Source organism: Myotis nattereri, assembly GCF_964212035.1.
Source record: "Myotis nattereri genome assembly, chromosome: 18".
In the NCBI taxonomy this organism is placed as follows: Eukaryota; Metazoa; Chordata; class Mammalia; order Chiroptera; family Vespertilionidae; genus Myotis; species Myotis nattereri.
The window spans coordinates 22322999-22350297 of NC_138093.1; the positions used below are offsets into that span (position 1 = coordinate 22322999).

Here is a 27299-nt window from a genome sequence, read left to right on the forward strand (position 1 = left end):
ATTCCCCCAGGTTACACAGCCAGTTAAATGTCTAGGATTCATATTTGGTTCTGTTTAGCTTTGAATTTCTGTTCTTTCTAGTGTACTGCACGACCTCCCATGAAAGTTTCATGGGGAAATTGGGCTCTTGTTGCAAAGGAAAAAAATTTTGCCTCCAATACTTAGTGCCACAGAAAATCTACCACTGAAGCGACTGTATAGTAGTGTCACTGATGATATTTTGAAAGAGGAATATCTTTTTAATTTTGTAATCTATTTTCTATGGATTTCTCTGGTATTACAATATTAATAATGGCTTGGTGTATGCTAATAACTATTTGTTACATTAATAAATGAAAAAGTGGTTTGATTCCATGCCTTTTATCTAGGACACTTCGGACCTTGCATTGTTGCAGAAGTTGACACAGAAATGGAAAAGCTTAGTGAATAAATTTAAACAGGAAGTGGAAGAAAACGAAGATTCTACAAGGCAGAAATTGCTCGTAATTAAGGATGGCCTTATCAAATGGCAGACGTTCTTCAGAACTAATAAGTGAGCCTCTAAGAATCTTGTCTTTCTGATTATACTCCGCCATGGCCTATTGCACGAATCTCTTCGTGCAACAGGCCTCTGGTATTGTAGAACAGTTCAAAAAATCTGACAGTGGAAGAGGCTGTCTATCAAGTAGTTAAGTCTAGGCTGGATCACAGCCAAAGTTAGTGTGAATCTATACTTTGAATGCAGGCTAGAAGACTCAACACATTTAAGTACCATTTGCATTTCAAATTGAGCATGATGGTTTCAGTTTTTTTCATATCCTCTGAGAGGTTTCCCAGTTCAGAGATGTGGAATTCTGGAAGTTGAAGCTGGTACATATCCAGGCTGGTTGCTGCTGCCACTCCCATTTGTTGAGCCCTAGCTGGGAGGGGAGCACAGATGGCAGTGGTTCTCTTTTCCCTTTCTCTCTAGGAACTTCTTTATCAACAGCTTTCTTCTTGTGAGACTTTAGAGAGATGACAGGAAACTTTCCTACCAGAATTTGGGGCTCCTGACCTTAATTATTCATTAGGCTTCCTTTCTATTTACATGTTGTTTTGACAGCTGTATTCAACAGGAATTATTCTTACGGTAATCTAATTTTGGATGCAGAAGACCCAGAGATCACCTTTTCTTTTTTTTTAAATCCTCACCTTATGGTATTTTTCCATTGATTTTTAGAGAGAATGGAGGGGAGAGGGAGAGACAGAAACATCAATATAAGAGAGACACATCAATTGGTTGCCTCCTGCATGCGCCCCAACCAGGGCCAGGTATTGAGCTGCAGCCTAGGTATGTGTCCTTGACCGGACTCAAACCCGAGACCCTTCAGTCCACAGGAAGCCAAACCGGCTAGGGTGAAATGACCTTTTTAATACTACTGTGGCCTCTGACCCTGTAACTTGGTTATTCAGGCCTGAGAAGAATCTGAATTTATGTTTTTATTTGTAAATTTAAAGATGAATGCCTATGGAAGGGAGGGGGGCGAACCTGGAAGGTATGCTTGAAAATCATTAAGGAGAAGCATACTATTGTCATATGGTGTATGGATTCACGATTTTCTTTCTTTATACCCTGTTCTGAGACCCTGCTCTTTTTCCTTCTTTCAGGGTAGAAGACATTTTAACCCTTAGTAAAGAAAATATATTTGAATCAATTCTTCCAGACTTCAGGAACTGGCTAAAGGTAAGACTTGTCACTCCTTGCCTCCAGCTGAGTCACATCTCAATCTTTAAAATGCCATACTAAGTTTTGGGTAAGACAAGGAAAACAACAAGACTACAGGGGCTTTAAAAAAATATGCTTAACTATTTTATTTTCAGTTCTATTTTAGATTTTTGGGTCAAATAAGTTACAGTGCCAGAAAAAAAGTCAGGGAGGAGCTATCTGATTCTCCTATAGGTTTTTTTCTTTTCTTTCTTTTTTCTTTTTTTCAGTTACAGTTCTCTAACTGTAAGATGTAACATTTGTGCCTCTCCTATACCTGGCTCTTGTTTTTAAGGGCAAATTGGACTTTTAAGATCAATAACATCATTTTTCAAATTGTGGTAAAATATACATAAACATATAATTTACCAATTTAAGGATATGGTTCAATGGCATTAAGTACATTTACATTGTTGTGCAAACATCACCGCCATCCATCTCTAAAACTTCTTTCATCTTCCCAAATTGAAACTCTACCCACCCACTAACTGCCCATTTCCTCCTGCCCTAGTTCCTGGCAACCACCAGTCTATTTTCTGTCTCTCTGAATTTGACTACTCTGGGCACCTCATATAAGTGGAATCATTTAGATTTGGCCTTTGTGACCTACGACAGCCTTCCTTCACCATAATGTTCTTAATGTTTATTCATGTCGTAGCATGTGTCAAATTTCCTTTCTGTCCATTGTCTGTATAATCCACATTTTGTTTATTAGTAACCTCTTTTAAAAAGTGTTTGAACTATGGAAATAGGTTTTATTAATCAAATTACTATCATGTTATAGTAGTTGGACAGAGGAAAGTACATAAAATACTGAAATTCCTCCAGAGTGAATATCAAACTTGTGACTTGATAAAATGTTATCCAGATCCCAGGGAGCCATTTTCTTTTCTTTTGGAATGACTTGAGCAGGATATTCTCCGAATTGAAGGTTTGTTGTCTTATACACAATATAGTTGGTTTAGTGACCTGGTGGTTGTTTTTTTTTTTAACTGTTTTTCTGGAAATTTTGACATTGCTTAGATAAAATTGAAATAATCCATGCTTCTTCATTTAGTAGGAATAATAATAACTCATTCATTAAACACTCTGCTAGGCTAATGGTGATTTTCATATGTGATTTTATTCTTCATGGCAGCCACATGATGCAGGTTTTATAACCCCCTCTCACAGAAATGTTAAGTAACTTGCCAAGTTATCTATAAATGGCAAGTGGCTGAATCAGAGTTTGAGTCCATGTCTCTCCAACTCCAAAATTCCTACACTTAATGCTCTGCAACAAGCCTTCCCTATAATGGTCATTCTTATTGAAGCGTGGATGATTTGATTCCATTATCTGAATCACAGGTAATGGCAAACTTTATATATAAACTAGAGGCCTGGTGCACGAAATTCGTGCACAGGGGTGTGTGTCCCTCAGCCCAGCCTGCACCCTCTTACAATCTAGGACTGCTGGCTCCCAACCACTCACCTGCCTGCCTGCCAGATTGCTCCTAACCGCTTCTGCCTGCCACCTTGATCACCCCCTAACCACTCCCCTGCCAGCCTGATCGACGCCTAACTGCTCCCCTGCTGGCCTGATTGCCCCTAACTGTCCTCTCCTGCCGGCCTGGTCCTCCCCAACTGCCCTGCCCTGCCAACCTGGTCGCCTCTAACTGCTCTCCCCTGCTGGCCATCTTGTGGAAGCCATCTTTGACCACATGGGGGCGGCCATCTTTGTATTGGGGTGATGGTCAATTTGCATATTACCTCTTTATTATATAGGATAGTACTTTATTTCTTCTATGAATATTTATTGATATGTCATGTTTTGGACTTGGGGTTAAACAGATAAATAAAGTATGAATAAAACACAACCATTACATTCTAGGAACTTTCCCAGTCTAGTGGGGATCATGTAAACAAATGTATTATATCCTTTCGAAAGCATATAGCAATTAAACATGCTTAGCTCTCTGGTACTTAATTGCCTATCACCAACTTTTTACCCATATAGATTTAATATAATTATTATCCTGGTAGATGATGGGTAATCTTATAAGATAGCAAATTAATTTAAATTTACTTTAATTTTGAAAATAAAATGTATGTCAGATGAAGAAATGGTATGAACAAATAATAATAGGATATTTAACTCCAAAATAATTGAAATAAAGATCTGGTTCGACTTTAATGAAATCATTAGTGGATAATGTGCTAATTTCTTTACCTCCCTTTTCCTCTCTAGATACTGAATGAAGATAAAGAGAAGTTTACTGGGAGTTCTCTAGTGTCAAAATATGATTCTCTCAAGATTATTAAATATTTACAGGAAAACTGGACAGATGTTGGATTTGGGATATTTCATCGCCATAAAAGTATGGAGGGGGCAATGCCACCAGAGCTCCAACACATGGAGGAAATTATAAAAAACACAGACAGACTCTACAAAGAATTTAAATTAAGGGTAACTGGGGATAATGGTAAGAAAAAAACAATGATAATTAGATTGCTCGACATAAAGGATTTTAATAATAATTATTTTCAATACAATTAATAGTTAAAATCAAGATAGTACTTGAATAGTTTTAGAAATCAATCAAAATAAACCATTGAGCATCACTTTGTTGAGATGTAATTCTTATACAATACAGTTTACCTGTGTAAAGTGTACAATTTGATTATGTTTAGTGTATTCACAGATGTGTGCAACCATCACTACAGTCAGTTTTAGATAATTGGATGATATCTAATTCTCTTATAGGTCTTTTTTTTCATTTTTAAAATTACAGTTGACATATGATATTATCTTAGTTTCAGGTATACTAAGTCTTTTTTAAATTTTTTTTCCCATCACCATTTATCCCCCCTATACCCTCTTCCATCTCCACCTCCCCCTACCCCACAATCACCACACTGTTTTATGTGCCCATAGTGTGTTCTCTCTCTCTCTCTCTCTCTCTCTCTCTCTCTCTCTCTCTCTCTCTCTCTCTTTCTCTTTTTTGCTTAGGTCTTTTTTATTGTCTGTAATTTGTCTTGGTTTTGAGTCTATTCTTTTCATATTCCTGGTTGTTTCTGATTGATGTTGGACATCATGTGTGATAAATTCTAGAAATAATTAAGACTCTGGATGATGCTGTATTTCAAAAGAATGATTTTAGTTTTTATTCTGGCAGGTTATTTAGGATAGGAGTAGATCATTTTAATCCAAAAAGGGACTGAGCTGAGATGAAGTGTAGCTCCAGGCTTTGCAAGAACCATTCTATTCTCTTCTACCCTTACTTCTAAGGTGTAGCCCTTCAGGGATTCAGGGGTCCCAAGTGAAAGCCTGGTGTGTTTACCAGGGCCTCTACTCCTTAGCAGATTTTGGACTCCAATTTAATTCGCCAGTGGGGTGACCTAATATCCCAGTTTTCCTTGAGACATATTGAAAATTCGCCCTCCAAAACCCATGAGAGACATTAAAAACCCATCAGAACACTTTTAATCACTATGTCATATGTTACCTAAGAATCAAGCCTTCCCTGTAAAGTGTTCCAGGCAACTCTGATGCATTGACTACCACTGTTGTTCAACATCAAACTACTCTAGATGGGGAAACACAATCTTAATGATCTGTTACAGCAGTAATATAGTTACAGATAAAATGGCAATACTTATCTATGAGAATATTCCTATTGTGGGCAGACAAAAATGATTTAGTAAATTGTTTACAATAATGAGAGTCAAAATGAAGAGTGATAGTGAAATTAACAGATCACTTTGAATACTCCTCGGTGGTCAAAGTTGACTGATGAAGGCATTGAAAATATTTTTATCAAGGATAAGAAAAAGTTTGCTTTTAAATTATTTCTCTCTATATATCTCTGAGATAGGATCATTTGTATTTCTTATTTTGTAAATGAGATAAGACAGAGGTATAAAGTGGTTATTTTGCCATGATCTCACGTGAATCAATTCAAAGACTAGGATCCATATTTGATTCTGGTTCAGACTAAAACTATGAACTTCATGAAATCCTGAACAATGACTTAAAAATAACTCAAGAACTATATTTCATTTCTCTTATTAACTGTCCTATAATTATGAAGAACCTGTTTATCACCATTGTCTTCTTAACAGAAAGACTCAGTGAATTAATGCCTTTTTCAGAAAACTGTAGTTCATAGTTTCTGGGTTTAATGTATTTGGTTCTCAGCTGAGAAGATAAGAGACTGAGAGTATAGGTTGCCATCAAATAAATAGTCTATCAGTCAGAAAAGCACTAACTATACAGTATTCACTAAACATTTATCTAGGAACTGCTCTTTATAAGATTTTTGCTAAGCAAGCTATAGGATAATAAAAAGGTGAAAAAGATATGCCTCTGCCCATTAGTATTTTATAATTTATTATTGAAATAGTAAACTTGGCCCTAGTTGGTTTGGCTCAGTGGCTAGCTAGATCATCAGCCTGCAGACTGAAGGATCCCAGGTTCGATTCCAGTCAAGGGCACATGACTGGGTTGCAAGCTCGATCCCCAACAGGGGGTGTGCAAGAGGCAACCAATCAATGATTCTCTCTCATCATTGATGTTTCTCTCTCTCTCTCTCTCTCTCTCTCTCTCTCTCTCTCTCTCTCTCTTCTTTCTCTCCACCCCTCCCTGTCTGAAATTAATAAAAACATATATTTTTTAAAAAAGAAATAGTAAACTTACAAATACTTCTAACAATTCATGCTTTTCTCACTTTTCTAGGTATCACTAAAATTCTTTTAAGTTTGATTAGTACTCTTGACTTCTATTCTTTCAAGATCGACCAGCATCTGGATTTTCCTGACGTGCTTCTCGAAGAATGGGAGGCACTTACTGAAAAAATTAATGAAATGGTAGCTCAGACGGATATCTTGTTAAACACTGTTGGTACTGTTCCACAGAACCTTGACGCAGATTCTGGCTCGTAAGTTCCCATAGCTCTTTGCTTCTCAATTCCGTTTTCCCAGTACCTAGCCTCAGCCACAGGGAGCTGGGGTCAGATGACAAACCTTAAAATCCTGTTCCTCCCAGGAAGAAAGTCCATCTGACTGGGAGCAGGAGGGTGAGGGAGTCCTGTGTTCATGACTGCAGTGGCCCCCGGTGGAGTTTCTGCCTCACTGAGCTGGGAAGGGGAAGAGTGGGGGCAATCATGGTTCAGATACCATAGATTCTTGTCTTTCTCACTGAATCTTCATAGACTGTCTCGAAGAGATGTCTCTTCAGTTGCTCTTTGTTCTTGGGATCATTTTTAGAGGCTTTTGTTTTTGTTTGTTTTTTATCCTCCCCCAAGGATATTTTTCCATTGATTTTTATAAAGAGAGAGTGTAAGAGATAGGGAGAGACAGAGAGAAGATCAATGTGAGAGAAACACATCAATTGGTTGCCTCTTGCATGCGCCCTGACCTGGGCCCGGGCCGGGGAGGTGCCTGCAACCAAGGTATGTGCCCTTGACTGGAATCGAACCTGGGACGCTTCTGTCTGCAGGCCGACACTCTATCCACTGAGCCAAACAAGCCAGGGCTCGATTTTTTTTTTTTTAAAGAAGTAATTCTCACCAGTTTTACTGAGAAATGGGTCAGCTTTGCTCCTCACACTGTCATGCTGGATGATGATCTCTTGAGAGAATTTAAAAATTCATTCTCACTTTTTGGTCTCCTTGGTCTAAGAGTGAATATAAAGCATGTGAGTGTGAGTTTTTATAGTAGAGAGCTAGCACTGAAGGTAAGATCTACATTATTAAAAGTGCATCATGCTGATTGCTATGGATGTTAGCCAATATTCCTGATAATTCAGGTTTTCATTCACCTTTCCTTGAATTCTCAAACATTTGTCAACATTAAGTATACTAGCGAGGCCCACCCAAATAAAACCCTTTCCTTTAACTGATAGTTACTTTTATATTCTGAGGAAGTCACTCATCTTTATTTTACTTAATTTTTCCTTCAGGGCACTTGCAGCACATATATATAGCATGATTAAACACTGGCACGTGGAGATGGGCAATGAGATTGCTAATGATAACATTGAACTTCAGCGCCACGTATGTACTTAATAGGGATTTGCGAGGTTAATTTTGCCTTGGCTGAGAGTTTTCTTTAAGGAAAAATCAGGTCATGCCTATGCAATTAAAGCAGGAGATTGTGAGGGCAAAATGGGAACTTACATTGACTTCTTAGCCAGCACAACATGAAATAATTTCTAGAGGATGTCTTAGTTTATTACATTTACTTTCACCTCATAATTATAATTTAAATTTACATTGAAAAAAAAATTATTATAAGTAAACTTAATATGATAAAATGAGCTTAATCCATTTTAATATTACTTAAATTAGGAATTTGAAAGGCAGAGCTCATCAGTTATATGGGAATATTACTTATGAATCATCACATTACAGTATATGACAACACATTATAAATATATAGAACCAAGAGTTGAGGAGCAAATATATCAACACTGGAAGTATGGATCCAGGGTTGGGGGAAACTTCTGTGATTTGGAAGAACAATTATCATAACAGCCAAATAACTAAATTTTCCCAAATAAGGCAAACATGTAAATAATTACAGCCAATTATAAACATCTCTGCCCTTCCCCCTGCCCACAAAGCACCCCTAACCATTTTCCAGGTTTGGCATTGCCCAATTGAAATTGTTTTTTGCTGAAAGAAACTTTGTAAAATTTAATGTCTCAGTTTACCTTTTTACATATATAAACATTGGGAAAAAACTTTTATTCTCCATCAAAATTACTAAGGGATGTATGCACTGGGGCACTGTACAACTTTTCTAACCTTGGAATCATATTGAATGTTGCCACCTTTACTTCCTGTTCCGCTTAGATTTTCACACAGTACTCGTTTTTTTTAATCTTCACTAGAGAATATTTTTTCCAATGATTTTTGGAGGGGGGTGTGCAGAAAGAAACATCAATGTGAGAGAGATACATCGATTGGTTGCCTCCCACACGAACCCTGCCTCCCATTGGGGCTGGAGATGGAACCTGCAACCAAGGGACATGCCCTTGACCAGGAATCCAGCCCTCCACCCTCCAGTGTGCAGCCCAATGCTCTAACCACCAAGACACACTGGCCAGGGCTCACACAGAGCTTGTTTTTACCACACCACCAATAAAATCAGCTTTGCAAAAGTGATATAGTGCATCTGATGTTGAGTGTGTGAACTATGTCAGGTTCATGCTATGTCTGACAGATGTCAAATATCACTGTTATTTCCCTCAAGAATTTAAAATCACAAGGCATCCTGGAGAGTTCACTGTGGAGCCCTAGGATGCCTTAGTGAACAGTTTGGTAATTGTAGTTTTAATACCCTTGACCAAGCTAAAGAAGAGTTTAATGTAGTATAGTGAGAAAAAAAATTATATATATATAGTTATACCAGCTGTATAGTGATGATAGCATTGCTAAAAATTGGATGCAGGTATGATCATCTGTTTTTAAATTTGGCATGGTTTTTACTGTTTGATTTATTTAAAATGGGTCATTTGTATTCTAACTGTTTTTTAACAGATGGATGAATTGCATATATCTATGGTCAAGTGGATGGTAAATGTGCTGATATTAATGGTACCTGACTTTACTGACCGAGATAGTCTCCCAGAGTTGGAGAAAAAAAGTGATGAAAAACATGCTGTAGGAGTTGCAAAGTTAGAGCTAGATGCAATTGCACTGGCCAAAAATCTGTCCCGATACTCCAGTTATTTGAACGGGTAAAACGATCTGTTTTTCTTATTATTTCTGCTCCTTTGAAGATTAAATGTGACATAAAGCACAGGAGAGAAGGGCAGCAATGAGGAGTTGTTCTAAAACCTGGAAAGAAGTACCAGTTCTTCACTTAAATTAGCTTTGACACTGCCCAGTTGGAATATGAGATTTTGGTGTTTTCCCAATGGCTTTAGAATTCATTTGAAAACAATGTTAGCATGGGCAGGATGGGACGTATGTACAGACGAGAGGCCTGATGCACGAAATTCGTACAAGGTGCTTGGCCCTCACAGCCCCGGCTTCATCTGGAAGGTCATCCGGAAGGACGTCCAGAAGGACATCTGGTCTAATTAGCATATTACACTTTTATTATTATAGATGTGGGAGTGACAATTAGTAACAAAACAAAAAGACTCACTTAACTTGCATTAAGTAAGAAACGTTTCGCACTTTTCCTCAGACTGGGGCATTTATGAAGAAGCTTATAGTGTCCTGGGTAATTCCATCCAAAGCTGAATGTATACTTTTTTATATTTCAATAAACACCAACCAAAACATCTCTTTCTAAAAACTTTATGTCTGGAAAGCTAGAGGATTCCCACCAAATAAAGACGAAGTCTGGAAAATTGTAAATTATTAACTAGTAAGCCTACTGTCTCTGATTACTTCAAATTTGGCAAGTAGCTTTTATAATCTAGCCAATTACCCACTTCATTTCCATTCAATGTTACCAATGGTCAAAAGTGAGAGGAATGGAAGGGAGTGAAGAAGACAAGGGTAAAAAATGAGAAAGAGACAAATTATACTCTTTGGTGAGTTAGTAGCTTAATTGTTAATGGTAAACTTCCACTGTACTTGGATTTAAAACACTTAGGGGAACCAATACTAATAGGTCATGCTGTGTGTGTGTGTGTGTGTGTGTGTGTGTGTGTGTGCGCGTGCTTTCCCCCCCAGTTGTTGCAAAGGGATGGTAACAGCTATGGCTCTGAGTATCGCCGGCAGCCTACAAAAAAATCCTGCTAAGGAACTTCATGAACTGAATAACATGAAGGTAACCACTTGCTTTTGTTTTGTTTGTTCTGAGTAGACATTTTAGGTTTAATCGATTTACAACAAACTACACATATTTAAAGTGTGCAATTTGATAATTTCTAAAATGTGCATACACCCATAAAATAATGACTGTGATAAGAAATGTTTCCTTGTATACCATCCTCATCCCAGCCAATGTCTGATCACCTTTCTAACACCAAAGATGGTTTTTCATATTCTAGAATTTATGTAAATGGAATCATATAAAATGTATGCTTTTGGTCTGACCTCTTTGACTAAGCAAATTTTTTTTGAGGTTCACACATATTGTTGCTTTTATCATAAAGCATATTTTATGTTTTTTTAGTGCTGAGTAGTATTCATTGTATGGTTATACACGATTTACCCATTCTCTGTTGGTGGGCATTTGAATTGTTCCCACTTTTCAATTATAATAAATAAAACTTCAATGCATATTTATGTACATTGTTTTCATTTCTCTTAACCATTTGTATGCCATAAGCATCTATAGACGCACGCGGCCAACCTTTTTTAATTAAATTCAAAATATTGTGGCAGTTAACTGGCTAAGTAAATAACTAGGAATGGAGTGGCTGAGTCATATGGCATGTGTATGTTTAACTTTTTAAGAAACTGTCAAACTATCTTCCAAAGTAAAGGGTGTACCAATATTCACGCAAGAAGTAATTTTGATAGAAAACACAGGTTTATAATTAAAAATTGTAAATTTTTTATTGATTCATAAAGTATACTGCTTGCCCATAGTAAATCCAACAGTGTTTCTGCATCTAATTTTATGACACTTCACTACTTCTTATCCCATTATAATGATGTCAATAAGCAAACATTGGGGTTTTAGGTCTCTATAGAAAAACACTTCTGCACAAATCAATGAACTGAAGTGATACAATGTTAATTGAAGTTATATTTAGAGGGTTGTATTTAACAGCTCCTCAGTAGGAGTGAGTGAATAAATGAGTTGGTGTACTCTGATTTTTTTCTGCTTAGTAATGATCTTTTTATCTCTTAGAAGGAATGTTGTGAGTGGATCACCACGTGCTCTCAACTCCTCTCTGGGATCAAAGGCAGAAAAATAAAGTTATTGACAGAGGAAGAAGAGGACCACCTGATTGAAGAAGAGGTATTTGTCATGTGCTAGCACGCATCATTATTCAGGTTCTTCCTGTATCTTAATAGATAAGGGGTCAGCGACTTTTCACAATCAGTGTTCTGAATCCTCCTCATTCACTTACTCTATCAGAAGAGAATTTCGGCTCCAACCAAGAGCATTGGCAGCTCTTCTCCCTTCTCAGGGAGAGAGTTATCCACCCAAACATCTCTCCTCACTTTCTTCTTTGTTGTTGTTATATATATATACTAGAGGCCCATTGCACGAAGAGATTCATGCAATAGGCCTTCCCTTCCCTTGGCTGCCGGAACTGGTTTTCCTCCAGCACCCAGGACCCAGGCCTTTGCTCCAGCCAGAGCCTTCAGTCTTTGCTCTGCCGCTTCATGCCTACGTATGCAAATTAACCGCCATCTTTGTTGGGTTAATTTGCATACTCTCCTGATTGGCTGGTGAGCATAGCCAAGGGATGGTTAATTTACATGTTTGCCTATTATTAGGTAAGATGATTATATCTATATATATATATATATATATATATATATTTTTTTTTTTTTTCCCCTGTAAAATGTCCTGGTTCTTCCATAACTTATAAACATGATTTATAGTAAGGAGTGGATGGGAAAGTGGGTGGAGGCAGACTGGGATGGGGAAGCTCCTCTTCTTGCTGCCCCCTTGGAGTGGGGCCCCAAGATCTTTCTTGGAGGGGGTGGCAGCAGAGATGCCCCAACACCTCCCTGAGGTTGTCTGGCAGCCTCTGTCCCTGGTGCTCAGAATCTGGCATGCCCCTCGATTCCAGAACCCCTCTGGGCCCCAGGTCCACTGGACACACAGCTCCTGGTGCTCCGAATCCTGAAGCACCTGTGGTTCTAGAATTCCCCACTTGGCTGCTGGGGTGATGGTCCCCTCATTTCTGCTGCCCCCCCCCCCCCAAGGAGGGAGGGAAGGGAGAAGAAGGGTGCTTAGGTCTCCCCTCCCTATGGGGGAGGAGCAGGGGGAATCTCAAGGAGGGAGGGAGTGGGAGGCAGGAGCCAGGAGGGGCTCAGCCAAAGGTGAGGCCAAAGCCACACTGGAACTGGTCCTTTCGGTGATTCAGGAAGGCCCGAGGGCCAGCGTCAGGGGCAGGGGCAGGAGGTTCTTCTCCAGCGTGGCACCCATGATCCTGTTGCTGTCCACAGAGCCTTTGAAAAGGGGTTGGCCTTGGGCAAGTCCAGCTGGTACCCGAAGGAGACACTCATGTCTTGCATTCTTGTACTGGCCTCAAACTCCACGCCTACGTGCAGCTGGCCACTGGCTTTGTGGTAGTATGTGCCGTGCATGCCCGCCTGGCCCAGCGTTACTGTCGCCAACCAGTTCCACATGTATTTCCCAGTTGGAGACATGACGGTACCCTCCTCCCCAGCTCTCCACCCGGCGGATGCTTTGGAGGTCGTGGGCCGCGAGGATTCCTGGACCCACCTGACGGCTGGGTTCCTGAGAGTGACAGCTGCTGTGAAGTCAGAACCCCATACTCCCCGTCCACCTGCCAGTTCACAAACTGACTGCTGGGTCTGGATGGCCGTCTTGGACCTAAGGCCGGGCCCAGTTGGTGAATGACCTGAGCGTTGAGGCTGCCACTATTGTCCATGTCACCCACCAACCCGGGGAATGCCTCCGTGGGACTCAGCTGCTCTGTCCCCACATATGTGACCCTGAAATGGTAGTTGGACTCCCCGATTGTGCCCAGGGCTACTGTGTGGTTCACCGGGAAATGGTTACCCAAGCTTCTGTTGACTGTGAGCTGGACACCTTCCATCTGAATAGGAAACAGCTCCCTGCACTTGGTGTCTCTCCCCAACGCGCCCGGCTTGGGAAGGCAGCCGCAGGCCCCATCGCCCGCGATCCCTGCAGCGCTGGCGCCTGCGGGGTGGGGGTAGGGGTGTGTGTGTGGGGGGGGCGGTTCGTTCTGGACCTCCACCCGCGCCAGCCCAGGCGCCCAGGCCGCCCCGAAGGAGAGGGTGGAGGCGGCGGCTGCCCCTCGAAGGCGGGCGTGGGCGGCGAGCTAGCGGCCAGCACGTTCCCCATGGGCGATGGCGGCAGTGCCTGTTCCCAGCCTGGGCTCCGCTCCCACCCCGGGCGCCACGCGCGACCGAATCCACTGCCTCTGCCGCCCTCTCTCCACTTTCTTGGTGAAGGATGTTGTCTCCCGCTTCAGAAAGGAAAGGATGGCTTTCCGTGGAGAGCAGCCTGCCACTTCCTGAGGCAAATCCTCAGGCTTACTGCTTCTGCACACGCACCCTCCTCGCCTGCCATCTTAGTCTCCCCATCAACGTCATTCCTTCCTTTGAGCACTTCAGCCCATGCCCCTTGTCCATTCCCTTTTGTGTCTCACGGCCTTCGTGATAAAGCCCCGTCTTCTTGCGTGACGTTCTGTGGTTGTGCCCTTGTCGCCTACGTTTCTGTCCTATTGAGCTGCAGCACTTCTGTTCTCAGAGCCAGTGATGTGCATGTTAGTATCCTCTCCCTTGTGCCATCTGCCTTTCTTTTACTCATCCTTCAGGACGAAACTCAGACACTATCTTCTTGAGGAAACCTTCCTGACCAACCCTTCCTTTGACCCCTATACTCCACCAGAGCAAGATGGGGTATATCTAGTATTTGACTATAATATGTGAATCCATAGCATTTCCTTGTGCACTCAATTGTAAGCACCTTGAGGGCAGAGACCATTCTTATTAACTTTTGTATCCTTATCCTTAGCACAGGGCCCAGTCACAGGATTAGTGCCCTTTGAATATTTTTTAATTAATAATTGCTGATATAGCACTAAGAGATAAATATATATTAAGCTATACTAAGTAATTATGTTATTGTTTTATCTCACAGGACATTATAAAAGAGTTAATCCAGGCTAAAATGGACATACCTTTTAAAGAGGATAAAGAAGAAGGTACAGAGGATAAATTTGAGAAGAAAGAAAAGGAGAAAGCAGAAGTAAGATTATTTGATATCATTTTTTAAAGAACTTCTGTATGTACTGTTGAAAATAAAAACATCATCTGGAGTAAACTCTTCAACTTCAACAAAACACCTTTCCTCATATAGATGCAGCCATATCTGAAGACAACTTATCTCTTCATTTTCTGAAGAAGTGTCCCTTTTCCTCTCATTTCAGATCCAGCCATTTCCATTAGCCTCATTCACACCTATATTCCTACTAACTGAATAATCAGTCTCTCACCCTGATGCTGTTTCTTTATTCTTTCATTGCCAAATTCTTTTTTAAAAAAATATGTTTTTATTGATTCCAGAGAGGAAGGGAGAGAGAAACATCAGCATCACTCAGCTGCCTCCTGCACGCCCCCTATTAGGGATCCAGCCTGAACCCTGAGCATCGAACTGTGACCTCCTGGTTCATGGGTTGATGCCCAACCGCTGAGCACCAGCCAGGCACCAAATTCTTTAAAAAGTGTAAACTTCATTTTTCCACTTCTTCAGCTCCCATGCTGAGCTGCCTTTCCCCTCCCCTCCCAAGCCCATCTCCACATCTCTCTTTTCCTTACCCTGTCTCCACCCCTGTTGAGGCATTAGTATTAATAACCTTTCCTGGGGCACTTGTAATAATAACAAAAATATAATGATAGATACTAATAACTGATGCCTAGCATGAGCTACATACTTTGCACATGTTATCTTTTATTTATCTACACAACATGATTTCAAAGTAAATATTACCACCCCCATTTTACAGATAAGAAAACTGAAAATCAGTAATCATATGACTCTAAGTAGCACAACCAGCATTCAAACCCAGATAAGTCCTGGTTAATTCCTAGAATGAATGCCATCTTTGGCTTTCAGAACTCATCATGATTATCTAACATTCTTTATACTGTCTTACTTTAATTCCCTGATGTTTTTTCTCTGCAAATAGTTTAAATGTTGGCATGACCCAGGCCCATGACCTAGGTCCTTTGCTTGCTGTACATGCAGGACAACAGAACAAAAATATTATACAACACTCAAGCCTCTTTGGACCAGCATTTTCTGTTCTATTTATGATACAGTTCTTGGATATAGAAGGTGCAACATAAATGGAAAACATTATTATTTGGCCACTAAACTCTGTCATACCTTTTGAATCTATAGAACAGTGGTTCTCAACCTTGGCTGCACATTAGAATCACCTGGGAATCTTTTTAAAATCCTGATTTCTGGGCCTCATCCTCCGGAAATTCTGTTTCTTTGTTATGGGGTAGGGCCACAACATTAGTAACAAAGAAACAGAATTTCCAGAGGATGAGGCCCAGAAATCAGGATTTTAAAAAGATTCCCAGGTGATTCTAATGTGCAGCCAAGGTTGAGACCCACTGCTATAGAGCATCACCTCCTTTTTCCCTTTCCTTCTTCTGTGGCCTTATATCAGGCCATTTTTTCTCTATTTTACAAACTCCTATTTAGCCTTCAAAGATCATTTTCTCTGTAGAAATTTCTCTGTGTGTCAGCAGAATGGAGGGCCATTTTCTGGGTATACACAGCTCTTGGACTATGCCTCTATGCTAGTAGTAATCACGTATACCATAATTATTTTATTGTCTATCTCTCCTACTGTGCTATAAGTTCCTGAGGTCTAGAAGATATCTGCTTTGTTTTTCTCACAGTATCTCCCTTTGTCTGACAGTACTTCACCATCCACACTAAATTATCGCACGGTATTTGCTGTAAGTCTTCCAAAAATGCTCGTTAAATGATTAAAGCAAATGGAAAAACGAAAGCTTAGACATGGCGCCAGGCAATTGCCATGCCACTGTGTCACTGGGTCACACACGAGCTCACTGACAGGTCTGTGGTATTCCTGTGCCCTAGGAACCTTCAACATCTGCAGAGGATGAAAAACTCATTCGATTCATTGGAGAAGATGAAAACGTTTATTCCAGACCTCTATCTGGAGCAAATAGGTTATCTTCCTGGGTATGTATCTGAAACCCAACTAGGAAATTCAAAGCTAGAGAGAAAAACTAGGAAACTTAACATGATATAAAAATGGTACAGCTCCAACATAACTTTTATCTCCCCAAGAGGACCAAGGGGTTCTAAGTAATATATTTTCCAGATCCTGTTTTTTTCCTTCCTAGCATCATCCCTAGAAAACTCTCAATCAAGCAACACAACAACAAACACTTCTTATTCTCTTCTGTAAACCTTACTTTATTTTATATATATACTAGAGGCCCGGTGCACAAAAATTTGTGCACTCGGGGTGGGGTGTGGGGGAGAGGGGGTCCCTCAGCCCAGCCTGTGCCCTCTCGCAGTCTGGGACCCCTCGGGAGATAACGACCTGCTGGCTTAGGCCTGCTCCCGGGTGGCAGAGGGCAGGCCCAATCCCTAGGTACAGCACCTCGGGCTCAGAGCAGGGCTGATTGGGGAGTTGGGGCGCCGCCCCCTGTCATGCACAGAGCAGGGAGGATCAGGAGTTTGCGATGCCACCCTCAGTCACGCTCAGGGTAGGGCCGATTGGGGGGTTGGGGCACCGCCCCCTGTCACACTCAAGGCAGGGTCGATGGGGAGGCTGCGGTGCCACCCCCTGTCACGCACAGAGCAGGGCCAGTCCGGGGGTTGGGGCGCTGCCCCCCGTCACGCACAGAGCAGGGCCCATCAGGGGGGTTGGGGCTCCGTACCCTGTCACGCACAGAGCAGGGTCGATCAGGGGGTTGGGGAGCTCTCCCCGTCACTCACAGAATAGGGCTGATAGGGAAGTTGGGGCACTGCCCCCTGTCACGCACAGAGCAGGGCGGATCAGGGGGTTGGGGTGCCGCACCTTGTCACACTCAGGGCAGGGCCAATGGGGAGGTTATGGCTCTACCCTGTCACACACAGAGCAGGGCCCGTGGGGGGGGTGGGTGTTGGGGCTCCGCACCCTGTCACACACAGAGCAGGGTGGATAGGGAGGTTGTGGCCCCGCCCCCTGTCACACACAGAGCCGCAGGGTGATCAGGGGGTTTGGGCGCTGCCCCCTGTCACGCTGATCCCGGTGCCGGGAGGCCTCGCGGCTCTGCTGATCCCGGTGCTGGGAGGCATATTACCTTTTAACTATATAGGATAGAGGCCTGGTGCACGGGTGGGGGCCGGCTGGTTTGCCCTGAAGGATGTCCTGCATCAGGGTCGGGGTCCCCACTGGGGTGCCTGGCCAGCCTGGGTGAGGGGATGATGGCTGTTTGCAGCTGGTCACACACCCTTCAGGATGGGGGTCCCCACTGGAGTGCCTGGCCAGTCTGGGCGAGGGGCTGAGGGCTGTTTTCAGGCTGGTGGGTGACTGAAGCTCCCAACTGCTCCTTTTTTTCTTTTTTTTTTTATTCTGGGTCAGCTTTAGCTCTGAGGCTTGGCTCCAGCTCTTAGGCCTCCGCTGCTGAAAGCAGGTATCTGGTTTGTTTGGGTTCTATAATCAAAACACTGTTTCAACGCCAGCTCTGAGATCCCGGCTGGATGAAAGCAGGTTTCCTGGGTTTTGTTTAGCTTCTATATTTGTAACAATGTTTTAAACTGCAAGCTCAGAGGCCGGCAGCGGCAGGCGGGGAACGTTGGAGTCTTCCGTCACTGAAGCAAGCAAGCCTCATGTTCGCTTCAAGCTGCCTGGCTGCTGGCCACCACCTTGGCTGGCACTTAATTTGCATATCTCGCTGATTAGCCAATGGGAAGGGTAGCAGATGTACGGCTGATTACCATGTTTCTCTTTTATTAGATAGGATTTTTTATTGATTTTAGAGAGGAAGGGATAGGGAGAGAGAGAGATGGAAACGTCAATGATGAGAGAGAATCATTGACTGGTTGCCTCCTGCACACCCCCCACTGGGGATTGATCTCACAACCTGGGCACATGCCCTGACCAGGAATTGAACTGTGACCTTCTGGTTCATAGTCCGTCGCTCAACCACTGGGCCATACCTGTTGGGTGTAAACCTTATTTTAAAATAAGCATCCTTTCCTTAACTTAACAATTTATTGGTCAATTTTTGACCAATTTTTAAATAAATCTAAGCAGTTTCTGTTGAGACCTATGATAAGCACATACCTCCAACCATAAGAATTACTGGGAAACTAGAAACTTTTAGACAGTGGCTACAGAAACTCAGCAGAAAAACAGATTTAAAATTCCTCCACAAAGTTCTAGGACCATTGTAAAGGTGTTCCGCCCTGACCGGTTTGGCTCAGTCGATAGAGCGTTGGCCTGCAGATGCAAGGGTCCCAGGTTCGATTCCGGCCAGGGGCATGTACCTTGGTTGCCGGCACATACCCCGTGGGGAGTGTGCAGAACGCAGCTGATCGATGTTTCTCTCTTTCATCGATGTTTCTGACTCTCTATCCCTCTCCCTTCCTCTCTGTAAAAAATCAATAAAAAAATATTTAAAAAAAAATAAAAAATAAAGGTATTCCCCCGCCCCATATTTTTACTGCCTTGATATTTATGAAGTTCCATATCAGACTAAAACATCTTATTGGATTTTGCAATGTTATGTGCTTAGTGTAAAGTAAGTTATTAAGATAAATATAGATAATTTCCTTGATATTTAACTTGATTTGATAGAGTAACATGTTTACCTTTTATTTATTTTTAAGTCTTTTCTTCCTTCCCTCTTTCTTTCTGTTGATATTGTTTCCTCTGCTTCTTCTTTACAACTCTAATCAAATATATATCCACACGCAGCATAAATAATTTGAAAGCTGGGATGCTGTTTGGCAACAGGAAATCCCTATTTTTGTTGTTATTAAGAGCAGGCTTAATTATCTACTGTGTAAATATGGATAGTAGAAAACATATTCGGAAAGGCTTGGCCCAGAACATCCTGAGGAAATACAGTATCAACTGTTGGGACTTTCAGTTTATTCATCGCACATATTTTCTTTGTCAGAGAGAAGCAGCTAATGAAGGTACATTGGCCTCCAAGTATCGTGAAGCAATATCTATCATTGAACACATGCAGGACAAGTTAATGTGAGTATGAGGCACCACAGTGGTAAGAAGATGAAGATGCTGGCCAGGAGGTTTGGCTGAGAAATCCACACTTCTTGGCTGACTTTGGTTCTCCTGTGCTTCTTCCCATCTTCCCTAGTGGGAAGGGTGTCTCCGAATCTTCTGCTCGAGTCAGTGAACTACATGCTGTAGAAGGAATAGCTGTCCTCATTCACCGTAGAGCTGGAGCAAGTCAAAGCTGGGGCGGGGAGGGAGAGGGGGAATTAGAAGTGATCCAATTCAGTACGTTTTAATACATGAACTAGATAAATAGATGTAACAGGGAGAAACTGCTGTGTATAAGAAGGAATGTAGCACTTTCTGCTGTTGCTCAGTGCTTAGAGCAGTGATGGCGAACCTATGACACACGTGTCAGAGGTGACACGCGAACTCATTTTTTTGGTTGGTTTTTCTTTGTTACATGGCATTGAAATATATAAAATAAATATCAAAAATATAAGTCTTTGTTTTACTATGGTTGCAAATATCAAAAAATTTCTATATGTGACACGGCACCAGAGTTAAGTTAGGGTGTTTCAAAATACTGACACTCCGAGCTCAAAAGGTTCACCATCACTGGCTTAGAGTATTAGCCCGAGCACCGGAAGGTCATGGGTTTGATTACTGGTCAAGGGCATGTACCTGGGTTGCCGGTTTGATCTCTAGCCCTGGGGTACATGTGAGAGGCAACCAATCGATGTGTCTCTCTCACATAGATGTTCCTCCCTCCCTCCTCCCTCCCTCTCTGACTCTTTCCCTCCCTCTCTCCCTTCCTTCCTCCTCATCCCTTCCTCTCTTCCACTCTCTCTAGAAATCAATGGAAAAAATATCCTCAGGTGAGGATTAACAACAACAACAACAAATTTACAAAACCCCAAAAGTAGGAGGAACAGTATAGTTAAAATGGCTGAGAATGCCAAAATGGAAGCATAGCCATATAAGTTATGTGCTGTAGTAATTAAGAAGCACATCTCAAGCTGGTTTTCTTGATTGTAAAATCTGGTTTTAAAGGTGCAGAAAAAGAAAGGAATGAAGGGAGGGAAAAAAAGACTGTGTGTTTCTGGGCACTTATGCTTAGGAATTTTTTTTTTTTGTTTAACGAAGGGATACTGTTGGATTTGGTTTGTTGGATCACATCAATGAGGAGAAGCCAAAATTAACTTCTGAAAGGGGGTTCCTTGGGTATTGATGGAGACTTCCAAATACCCAAAATCAGATTTCATTAAGAAATGATAAGTATGTTCTTAAATGACTGCAATTCTGACACTATCACCCAGAGTAGCTCCCAGGCCTCTAATTCTTGGCTAATCATTGATGCTGCTGCTTCCCTTATTTGCACCCTTCATCATTAAATGCATTTACCTCATCCTACTGCCTTTTTTAGGCAATGAGTTTTTATATGTGAATGATACTTTTTTGAACCTTTCCGTTTTGTTGTGTTTCTCTGGACTTTGTCCACATCAGAGAGCTTGAAAACCGAGCCAGACAAGCAGAGGAGAAGTTTGATGACACAAATGAAAAGCTTCATTTTACCCTCATAAGAAATAAAGACCTGGAGGAAATAGTGAATTCTAGGAAGAAGGAGCTTGAAGGAGAAGAAGAACATGAAGGCGAAAGAGCAGCAGAAGAAAAAGAAGAGGAGGACATTTCAGCAGGCAGTTCCGTAAAACCTTTACAGAGAGGTGAGGCTTGCTTTCTGATTTGCTTGATTTAGGTTGTATTTATGAAAGAAAACTTGATTGGGTCCCAGATATTTTATTTTATACTAGAGGCCCGGTGCACAAAAATTTGTGCACTCGGGGGGGAGGGGGGGTCCCTCAGCCCGGCCTGTGCCCTCTTGCAGTGTGGGACCCCTTGAGAGATAACGACCTGCTGGCTTAGGCCTGCTCCCGGGTGGCAGAGGGCAGGCCCAATCCCTAGGTGCAGCCCCTGGTCGGGCTCAGAGCAGGGCCGATTGGGGGGTTGGGGCACAGTCCCCTGTCACACTCAAGGCAGGGTCGATGGGGAGGTTGCGGCGCCACCCCCTGTCATGCACAGAGCAGGGCCAATCAGGGGGTTGGGACACTGCCCCCTGTCACTCACAGAGCAGGGCCCATCAGGGGGATTGGGGCTCTGTACCCTGTCACGCACAGAGCAGGGCCAATCAGGGGGTTGGGGCACTGCCCCCTGTCACGCACAGAGTAGGGACGATAGGGGAGTTGGGGCACCGCCCCCTGTCACACACAGAACAGGGCCCATCAGGGGGTTGGGGCACCACCCTCTATCACCCACAGAGCAGGGCCGATCAGGGGGTTGGGGCGCCGCTACTCTCACACTCAGGGCAGGGCCGATGGGGAGGTTATGGCTCTACCCGTCACACACAGAGCAGGACCCGTGGGTGGGGGTGGGGTTGAGGAGCTCCCCCCTATCAGGCACAGAGCAGGGCTGCTCAGGGGGTTGGGGCGCCTTCCCCTGTCACGAACAGAGCAGGATGGATAGGGAGGTTGTGGCCCTGCCCCCTGTCACACACAGAGTCACAGGGCGATCAGGGGGTTTGGGCGCTGCCCCCTGTCACGCTGATCCTGGTGCCGGGAGGCATATTACCCTTTTACTATATAGGGTAGAGGCCTGGTGCATGGGTGGGGCCGGCTGGTTTGCCCTGAAGGGTGTCCTGGATCAGGGTGGGGGTCCCCACTGGGGTGCCTGGCCAGCCTGCGTGAGGGGATGATGGCTGTTTGCAGCTGGTCACACACCCTTCAGGGTGGGGGGTCCCCACTGGGGTGCCTGGCCAGTCTGGGTGAGGGGCTGAGGGCTGTTTTCAGGCTGGGGGTGACTGAAGCTCCCAACTGCTCCTTTTTTCCTTTTTTTTTTTTTTATTTTGGGCCAGCTTAAGCTTGAGGCTTGGCTCCAGCTCTTAGGCCTCGGCTGACAGTAGGTTTCTGGCCTTTGCATACAATGTTGCGAATCTGCTGGCTGAAGTCCAGCGGTATCTGTTACAATGTTTCAAACTGCAGGCTCAGAGGCCTGCAGCCGCAGGCAGGGAACGTTGGTTTCCTCCGTCACTGAAGCAAGCAAGCCTCATGTTAGTTTCAAGCTGCCTGGCTGCCGGCCGCCATCTTGGCTGACAGTTAATTTGCATATCTCGCTGATTAGCTAATGAAAAGGGTAGCGGTCGTACGCCAATTACCATGTTTCTCTTTTATTAGTGTAGATATTTCTTCATTAATCCTCACCTGATGATATTTTTTTCTTTCTTTTTTTTTTTTTTTTTAGAAAGAGTGGGAGGGAAGGAGGAGGAGAGAGAGAGAATGAGAGAGAAAGAGAGAGAGAAGCATGGATGTAAGAGAGACACGTCAATTGGATGACTCCTGCGTGCATTCCAACCTGGAATGATAATGTCAGAATTGTAGGCATTTAAGAACATACTTATCATTTCTTAATGAAATCTGATTTTGGGTATTTGGAAGTCTCCATCAAAACCCAAGGAACCCCCTTTCAGAAGTTAATTTTGGCTTCTCCTCATTGATGTGATCCAACAAACCAAATCCAACAGTATCCCTTTGTTAAAAAAAACACCCAGGTATGTGCCCTTAACTGGGAATCCAACCTGAGACCCTTGGTGTGTGAGCCAACACTCAAACCATTGAGCAGCACTGGCCAGGGCAAAGGTCATAGATATTTTAGAAGAATATCAATAAATTTAGTGTTGATCTTCTACTTCTCATAGGATTGCATATACATTTAATTACATAACTTCTCTTATTCAGAAAGCACAAAAAGGAAAACGAAATGACTAACAATTGTAGACTAGTAAACTAACTTGAGATACAGTTTTGACTTATAAAACTGGCGAAGATTGTTTAAAACGAAAGAATACAATGCTGGTCAGAGGGGCAAAGTAGTTAGTTTTACAGAAAACTTGTCGGTCGACAGACGAAAATAACTTGAGAGTATGTGTGGATAGGCCTTTAAAAGCAACATATACTTTGACCTAATAATTTCACTTGAGAATCTAAGGAAATCATCGTAAATACAGAAAAAAACTTAATGCATAAAGATGTTCAGTGCATCATTATATATATTAGGAAAAAAATAGAAATAATCTCTCCAATTATGGAAGAAAAATTAAATAAGTTATGCTATATTAATATACCTGAATACAGTAAAATGATGCTTACAAGGAGTTTATAAGACATGACAAATTCTTGTGTTAACATATCAAACACAAGAAATAAATTATAATACTATTTTATTTATTTATTTACTTATTTATTTATTGTTTTACATATGTCTCCTTTTTCCCTGATTAACCCCCCCCCCCCCAGCCATTCCCACTCCAGGCAAGCCCCCACTACCCCAGTGTCTGTGTCCATTGGTTATGCTAATATGCATGCATACAATACTATTTTTTAAAGCTAGAAAAAGGCCCGAAGTAAATATGCCCAAATACTGACAGACATTATTTCTGGTTGATGGAATTTTGTGGGAAATTTTGTCTTTATTTTTTTGTACTTGTTGGGTTTTCTGTGATGAAAATATCTCCTTTATTATACTAAATGGAAAAGGCATTTAGTTCTTTTAAAAATATATATATTTTTATTGATTGCAGAGAGGAAGGGAGAGGGAGAGAGAGATAGAAACATCAATAATGAGAATCATTGATCAGCTATCTTCTGCACGCCCCCCAGTGGAGATTGAGCCTGCAACCTGGACATGTGCCCTTGACTAGAATTGAACCCGGGACCCTTCAGTCTGCAGACCAATGCTCTATCCACTGAGCCAAACCAGCTAGGGCTTGGCATTTAGTATTTTCTTTTGTTTCTTCTTTTTTTTTTATTATTGATTAAGGTATTACATATGTGTCTTTATCTCCCCATTGCCCCCCCACAACGCCCCAGTTCTTTATTTTCTTACCTCTGATGAGTGCTATACTATCCCCTCAAGCAGTTCTCAATATCTCCAACATTGAAGACTGTTTTTTTACTTTTGCTGTCATCTTCAACCTGTGGTCTGTTCCCAGGACAACGGATGGGAAGCTCTGAAAAGTTTAGGGGAATTGGCTCCTGTGTAAGGCAGTCCCCATGCTATGCAGGTGACCAGAACATTTTCTCTGGAAAGTCCTAAGTTAGACATTCATTGAGTTAGCAGACAGCTCTGGAGCAATGTGATACCCATATGGCATATACAATATCATATTTGTACGAGTTAGTGCAGGCAGACCACTCTTCTCCTGAGAGTTGTGCAGTGAAAGAATGGAAGATTCTGTACGGTAAAGGAAGGAGCCTGGTGCGTGCCAAGTAAAGAGAAAATTTGGGCAGAGTAGGGAGAGAGATTTATTTTTGTTTTATATCAATATTTTTAATAATTTTGCTCTCAGCTATGAACGAAGAAAGGAATCGAGAGGGTGTTTACGAAGCTGAATCTGATCTCAGTGAGGCCCACGATTAGGAGTGGGAAGATACATTTAAAAGCAAGACAAGGGTGCGAACAAGGTGACCAAGTGTGGGATGGAGGTGGCCGCAGCCAGTCAGAAGGATTCAGATTACGAAGTTTGTGTCATGGAGCAGCCAGACACAGCGGGTGTGATAGCAGAAGGCCTCCTGTACTCATCCCAAGGGTAGGGCTTGTGTAGGGTCTGTGTTCAGGAGGCTGGAGAGGAAGAACAGGGCGCAGGGATGGAGCTAGCAGGATTCTGGATACTAGCTCTACTTGAATATTTTCTCACCAAGCGTGGGGTGTGTGCAAGATGGAAGAAGAAAATGTTCTTCCTCTTCCTCTTCTCTCCTTGACTACATGGTCCCCTTCCGGGACCCAGACTTCAGGCTAACTGACTACACTTAAACTTTAGGAAAATTCATTCTGAATCCCAGTATCAAATTTAGAGTCAAATTTTTGGCACAGAATGTGTTGGTAGCTTAGCAGTTACTCAGGCAGAATAGAATTTTAAAATTGCTTTGTAGCCCTGGCTGGTTGCTCAGTGGTTAGAGCATTGGTCCACGCACCACGCACTGGAGGGTCATGGGTTCGATTCCCAGTCAAGGGCACATACCTGGGTTGCAGGTTCTACTCCTGGTTCTGGTCAGGCTGTGTGCGGGAGGCAACCATTCGATGTGTTACTTTCACATCGATGCTTCTCTTTCTCTCTCTCCCTCCCTTCCTCCCTTCCATTCTCTGTAAAGATCAATGGAAAAAGTACCCTCAGGTAAAGGTAATTTACAAAAAAATGCTTTATAAAGTAAAAAGTCTTTAGTAAATCATGAGATCGTGTTAGTGTAACATTCTAATTGCTTTTGTCTTTCAGAGGCACGACGCAAGGGGAGTACTGTGGGCAGCAAACCCAAAATCCGGATTAAATCCAGTAAGGGCAAACCAAAGCCACACCCATAGCGTCCTGGGCCTCACCACTCCCCCCCCCCCCCCCACCTGATTGCACCCAGGTATCTGTGCTGTTGAGCTGACACTGCCTCAACTGAAGGACTTCCATTGTAATAGCTATGAGAAAAGCCATGACAAACCACGCAAAAACATTTCCTTTAAAAGTCACAGTGACGCTGTAGGGAATCAGTATATTAGCTTACTTCCCAGATTAAAAAGAGCTTGTGCAAAAGTTTGCTCGCCTCCTCAATTATTTCCTACCAGAGGACTGTGAAAAGTGTCTGTTTCTGTTAAGAAAATAATGCTTTTTGAAGAGAAGAATGACAAATAAAAAGCATTATTTTTCAATTTAAAAGAGAAGATCCTGCTATTACTCATAGGTTTCTGCAGCATTTTCAAATTTCTTCTGGTTTCAGGCAGTCTTATGGTTTCTCTGATTTTCACAAGAACCCTATAAAGGAGGTGGGGTCATACTGTTATCCTCGTTTCTCAGAAGATGAAACTGAAGCCCAGAATGGTTATAAGTCACTGAGCTGGTCGGGTGTCAGAGCCCCCAGCTTGCTGCACGGGTGTCTAGACTGTTTGACAATGGCCACGGGCCATCCATGTCCAGACGGTTTCCTTCACAGAGGCCCGTGTTGCTGAAGGTTCACCCAGAATCTTCATTCTTTGCTTTTATTGCCTTATTTGTCTGTTCTGTTTGTGCCCAGGGATTCTCCTAGGCACTAGAGGTGGATTCACCTGCAAAAATAAGTTGCAAAAGACAAATGCACGTTCTGGGTAGTCACATAGCAAGAGCTCCTTCCGATTTCTCTGCTCCTGGGTCACTTGGATTTGCTCTTATCTCTCTGGCTCCAAACACTGTGGTGAGATTTCTGCATCTGCTTTGGCTCACAGATTTGGTGTTCCTTTGGGTTTATCTCCTGAAATTTTAGACCTGTGCCTGTTCCTTAAACCTCAGACACCCCCACCCCGACTCTAGAACCCCAGACTTATTTAAGCCAAACCCCTGGCCAGACCTGCCCCTGGCCATCATCAAAGTGTATATGGGATGGGTTTCAAAAATGCTGAGCCTACTAAACGGTTCTTTAGATCTGGGGGCAGAAAACAAAATTTTTCAGACAGTTGGCTGTGTTCATGGTTAAATGAAAGCCAAGGCTGAGATTCACACCTACAGTTACCACCTGCTAGGCATACCCAGCTGTACCCTTTTGCTTTCCCAAACAGATCTTGGATGTCACTAACAAATTTAGGGGCTTTTACATGGGACTTAAGAATTTTTTTTTTTTAAGACATAGTAAACTTTATTCAGACTTTGGGATTCACAAAAATATGGAGGAA

General features: G+C 42.6%; 1 protein-coding gene and 1 pseudogene across 2 annotated transcripts in view; one reads left to right on the forward strand and one right to left on the reverse strand.

Annotated features, from left to right (window-relative positions):
- The window catches only part of AXDND1 (axonemal dynein light chain domain containing 1), a gene marked incomplete at its 5' end in the record, with an annotated part of 54779 nt that extends 28761 nt beyond the window's left edge, over positions 1 to 26018 (forward strand). Inside the window, 13 exons of the mRNA XM_081113287.1 lie at positions 369 to 532; positions 1627 to 1702; positions 3951 to 4185; positions 6438 to 6639; positions 7662 to 7755; positions 9244 to 9443; positions 10393 to 10489; positions 11522 to 11632; positions 14483 to 14590; positions 16463 to 16567; positions 19504 to 19586; positions 21069 to 21286; positions 25885 to 26018. Of these exons, the coding sequence (XP_080969413.1) occupies positions 369 to 532; positions 1627 to 1702; positions 3951 to 4185; positions 6438 to 6639; positions 7662 to 7755; positions 9244 to 9443; positions 10393 to 10489; positions 11522 to 11632; positions 14483 to 14590; positions 16463 to 16567; positions 19504 to 19586; positions 21069 to 21286; positions 25885 to 25970 (1779 nt within the window). The 3' untranslated portion in view covers positions 25971 to 26018. The remainder of the gene's footprint in view (positions 1 to 368; positions 533 to 1626; positions 1703 to 3950; positions 4186 to 6437; positions 6640 to 7661; positions 7756 to 9243; positions 9444 to 10392; positions 10490 to 11521; positions 11633 to 14482; positions 14591 to 16462; positions 16568 to 19503; positions 19587 to 21068; positions 21287 to 25884) is intronic.
- On the reverse strand, positions 12660 to 13681 carry LOC308534023 (mitochondrial import receptor subunit TOM40 homolog; annotated as a pseudogene). The gene has a single exon. The product of its transcript is annotated as a mitochondrial import receptor subunit TOM40 homolog (transcript).
- Positions 26019 to 27299: the final 1281 nt, after the last annotated feature.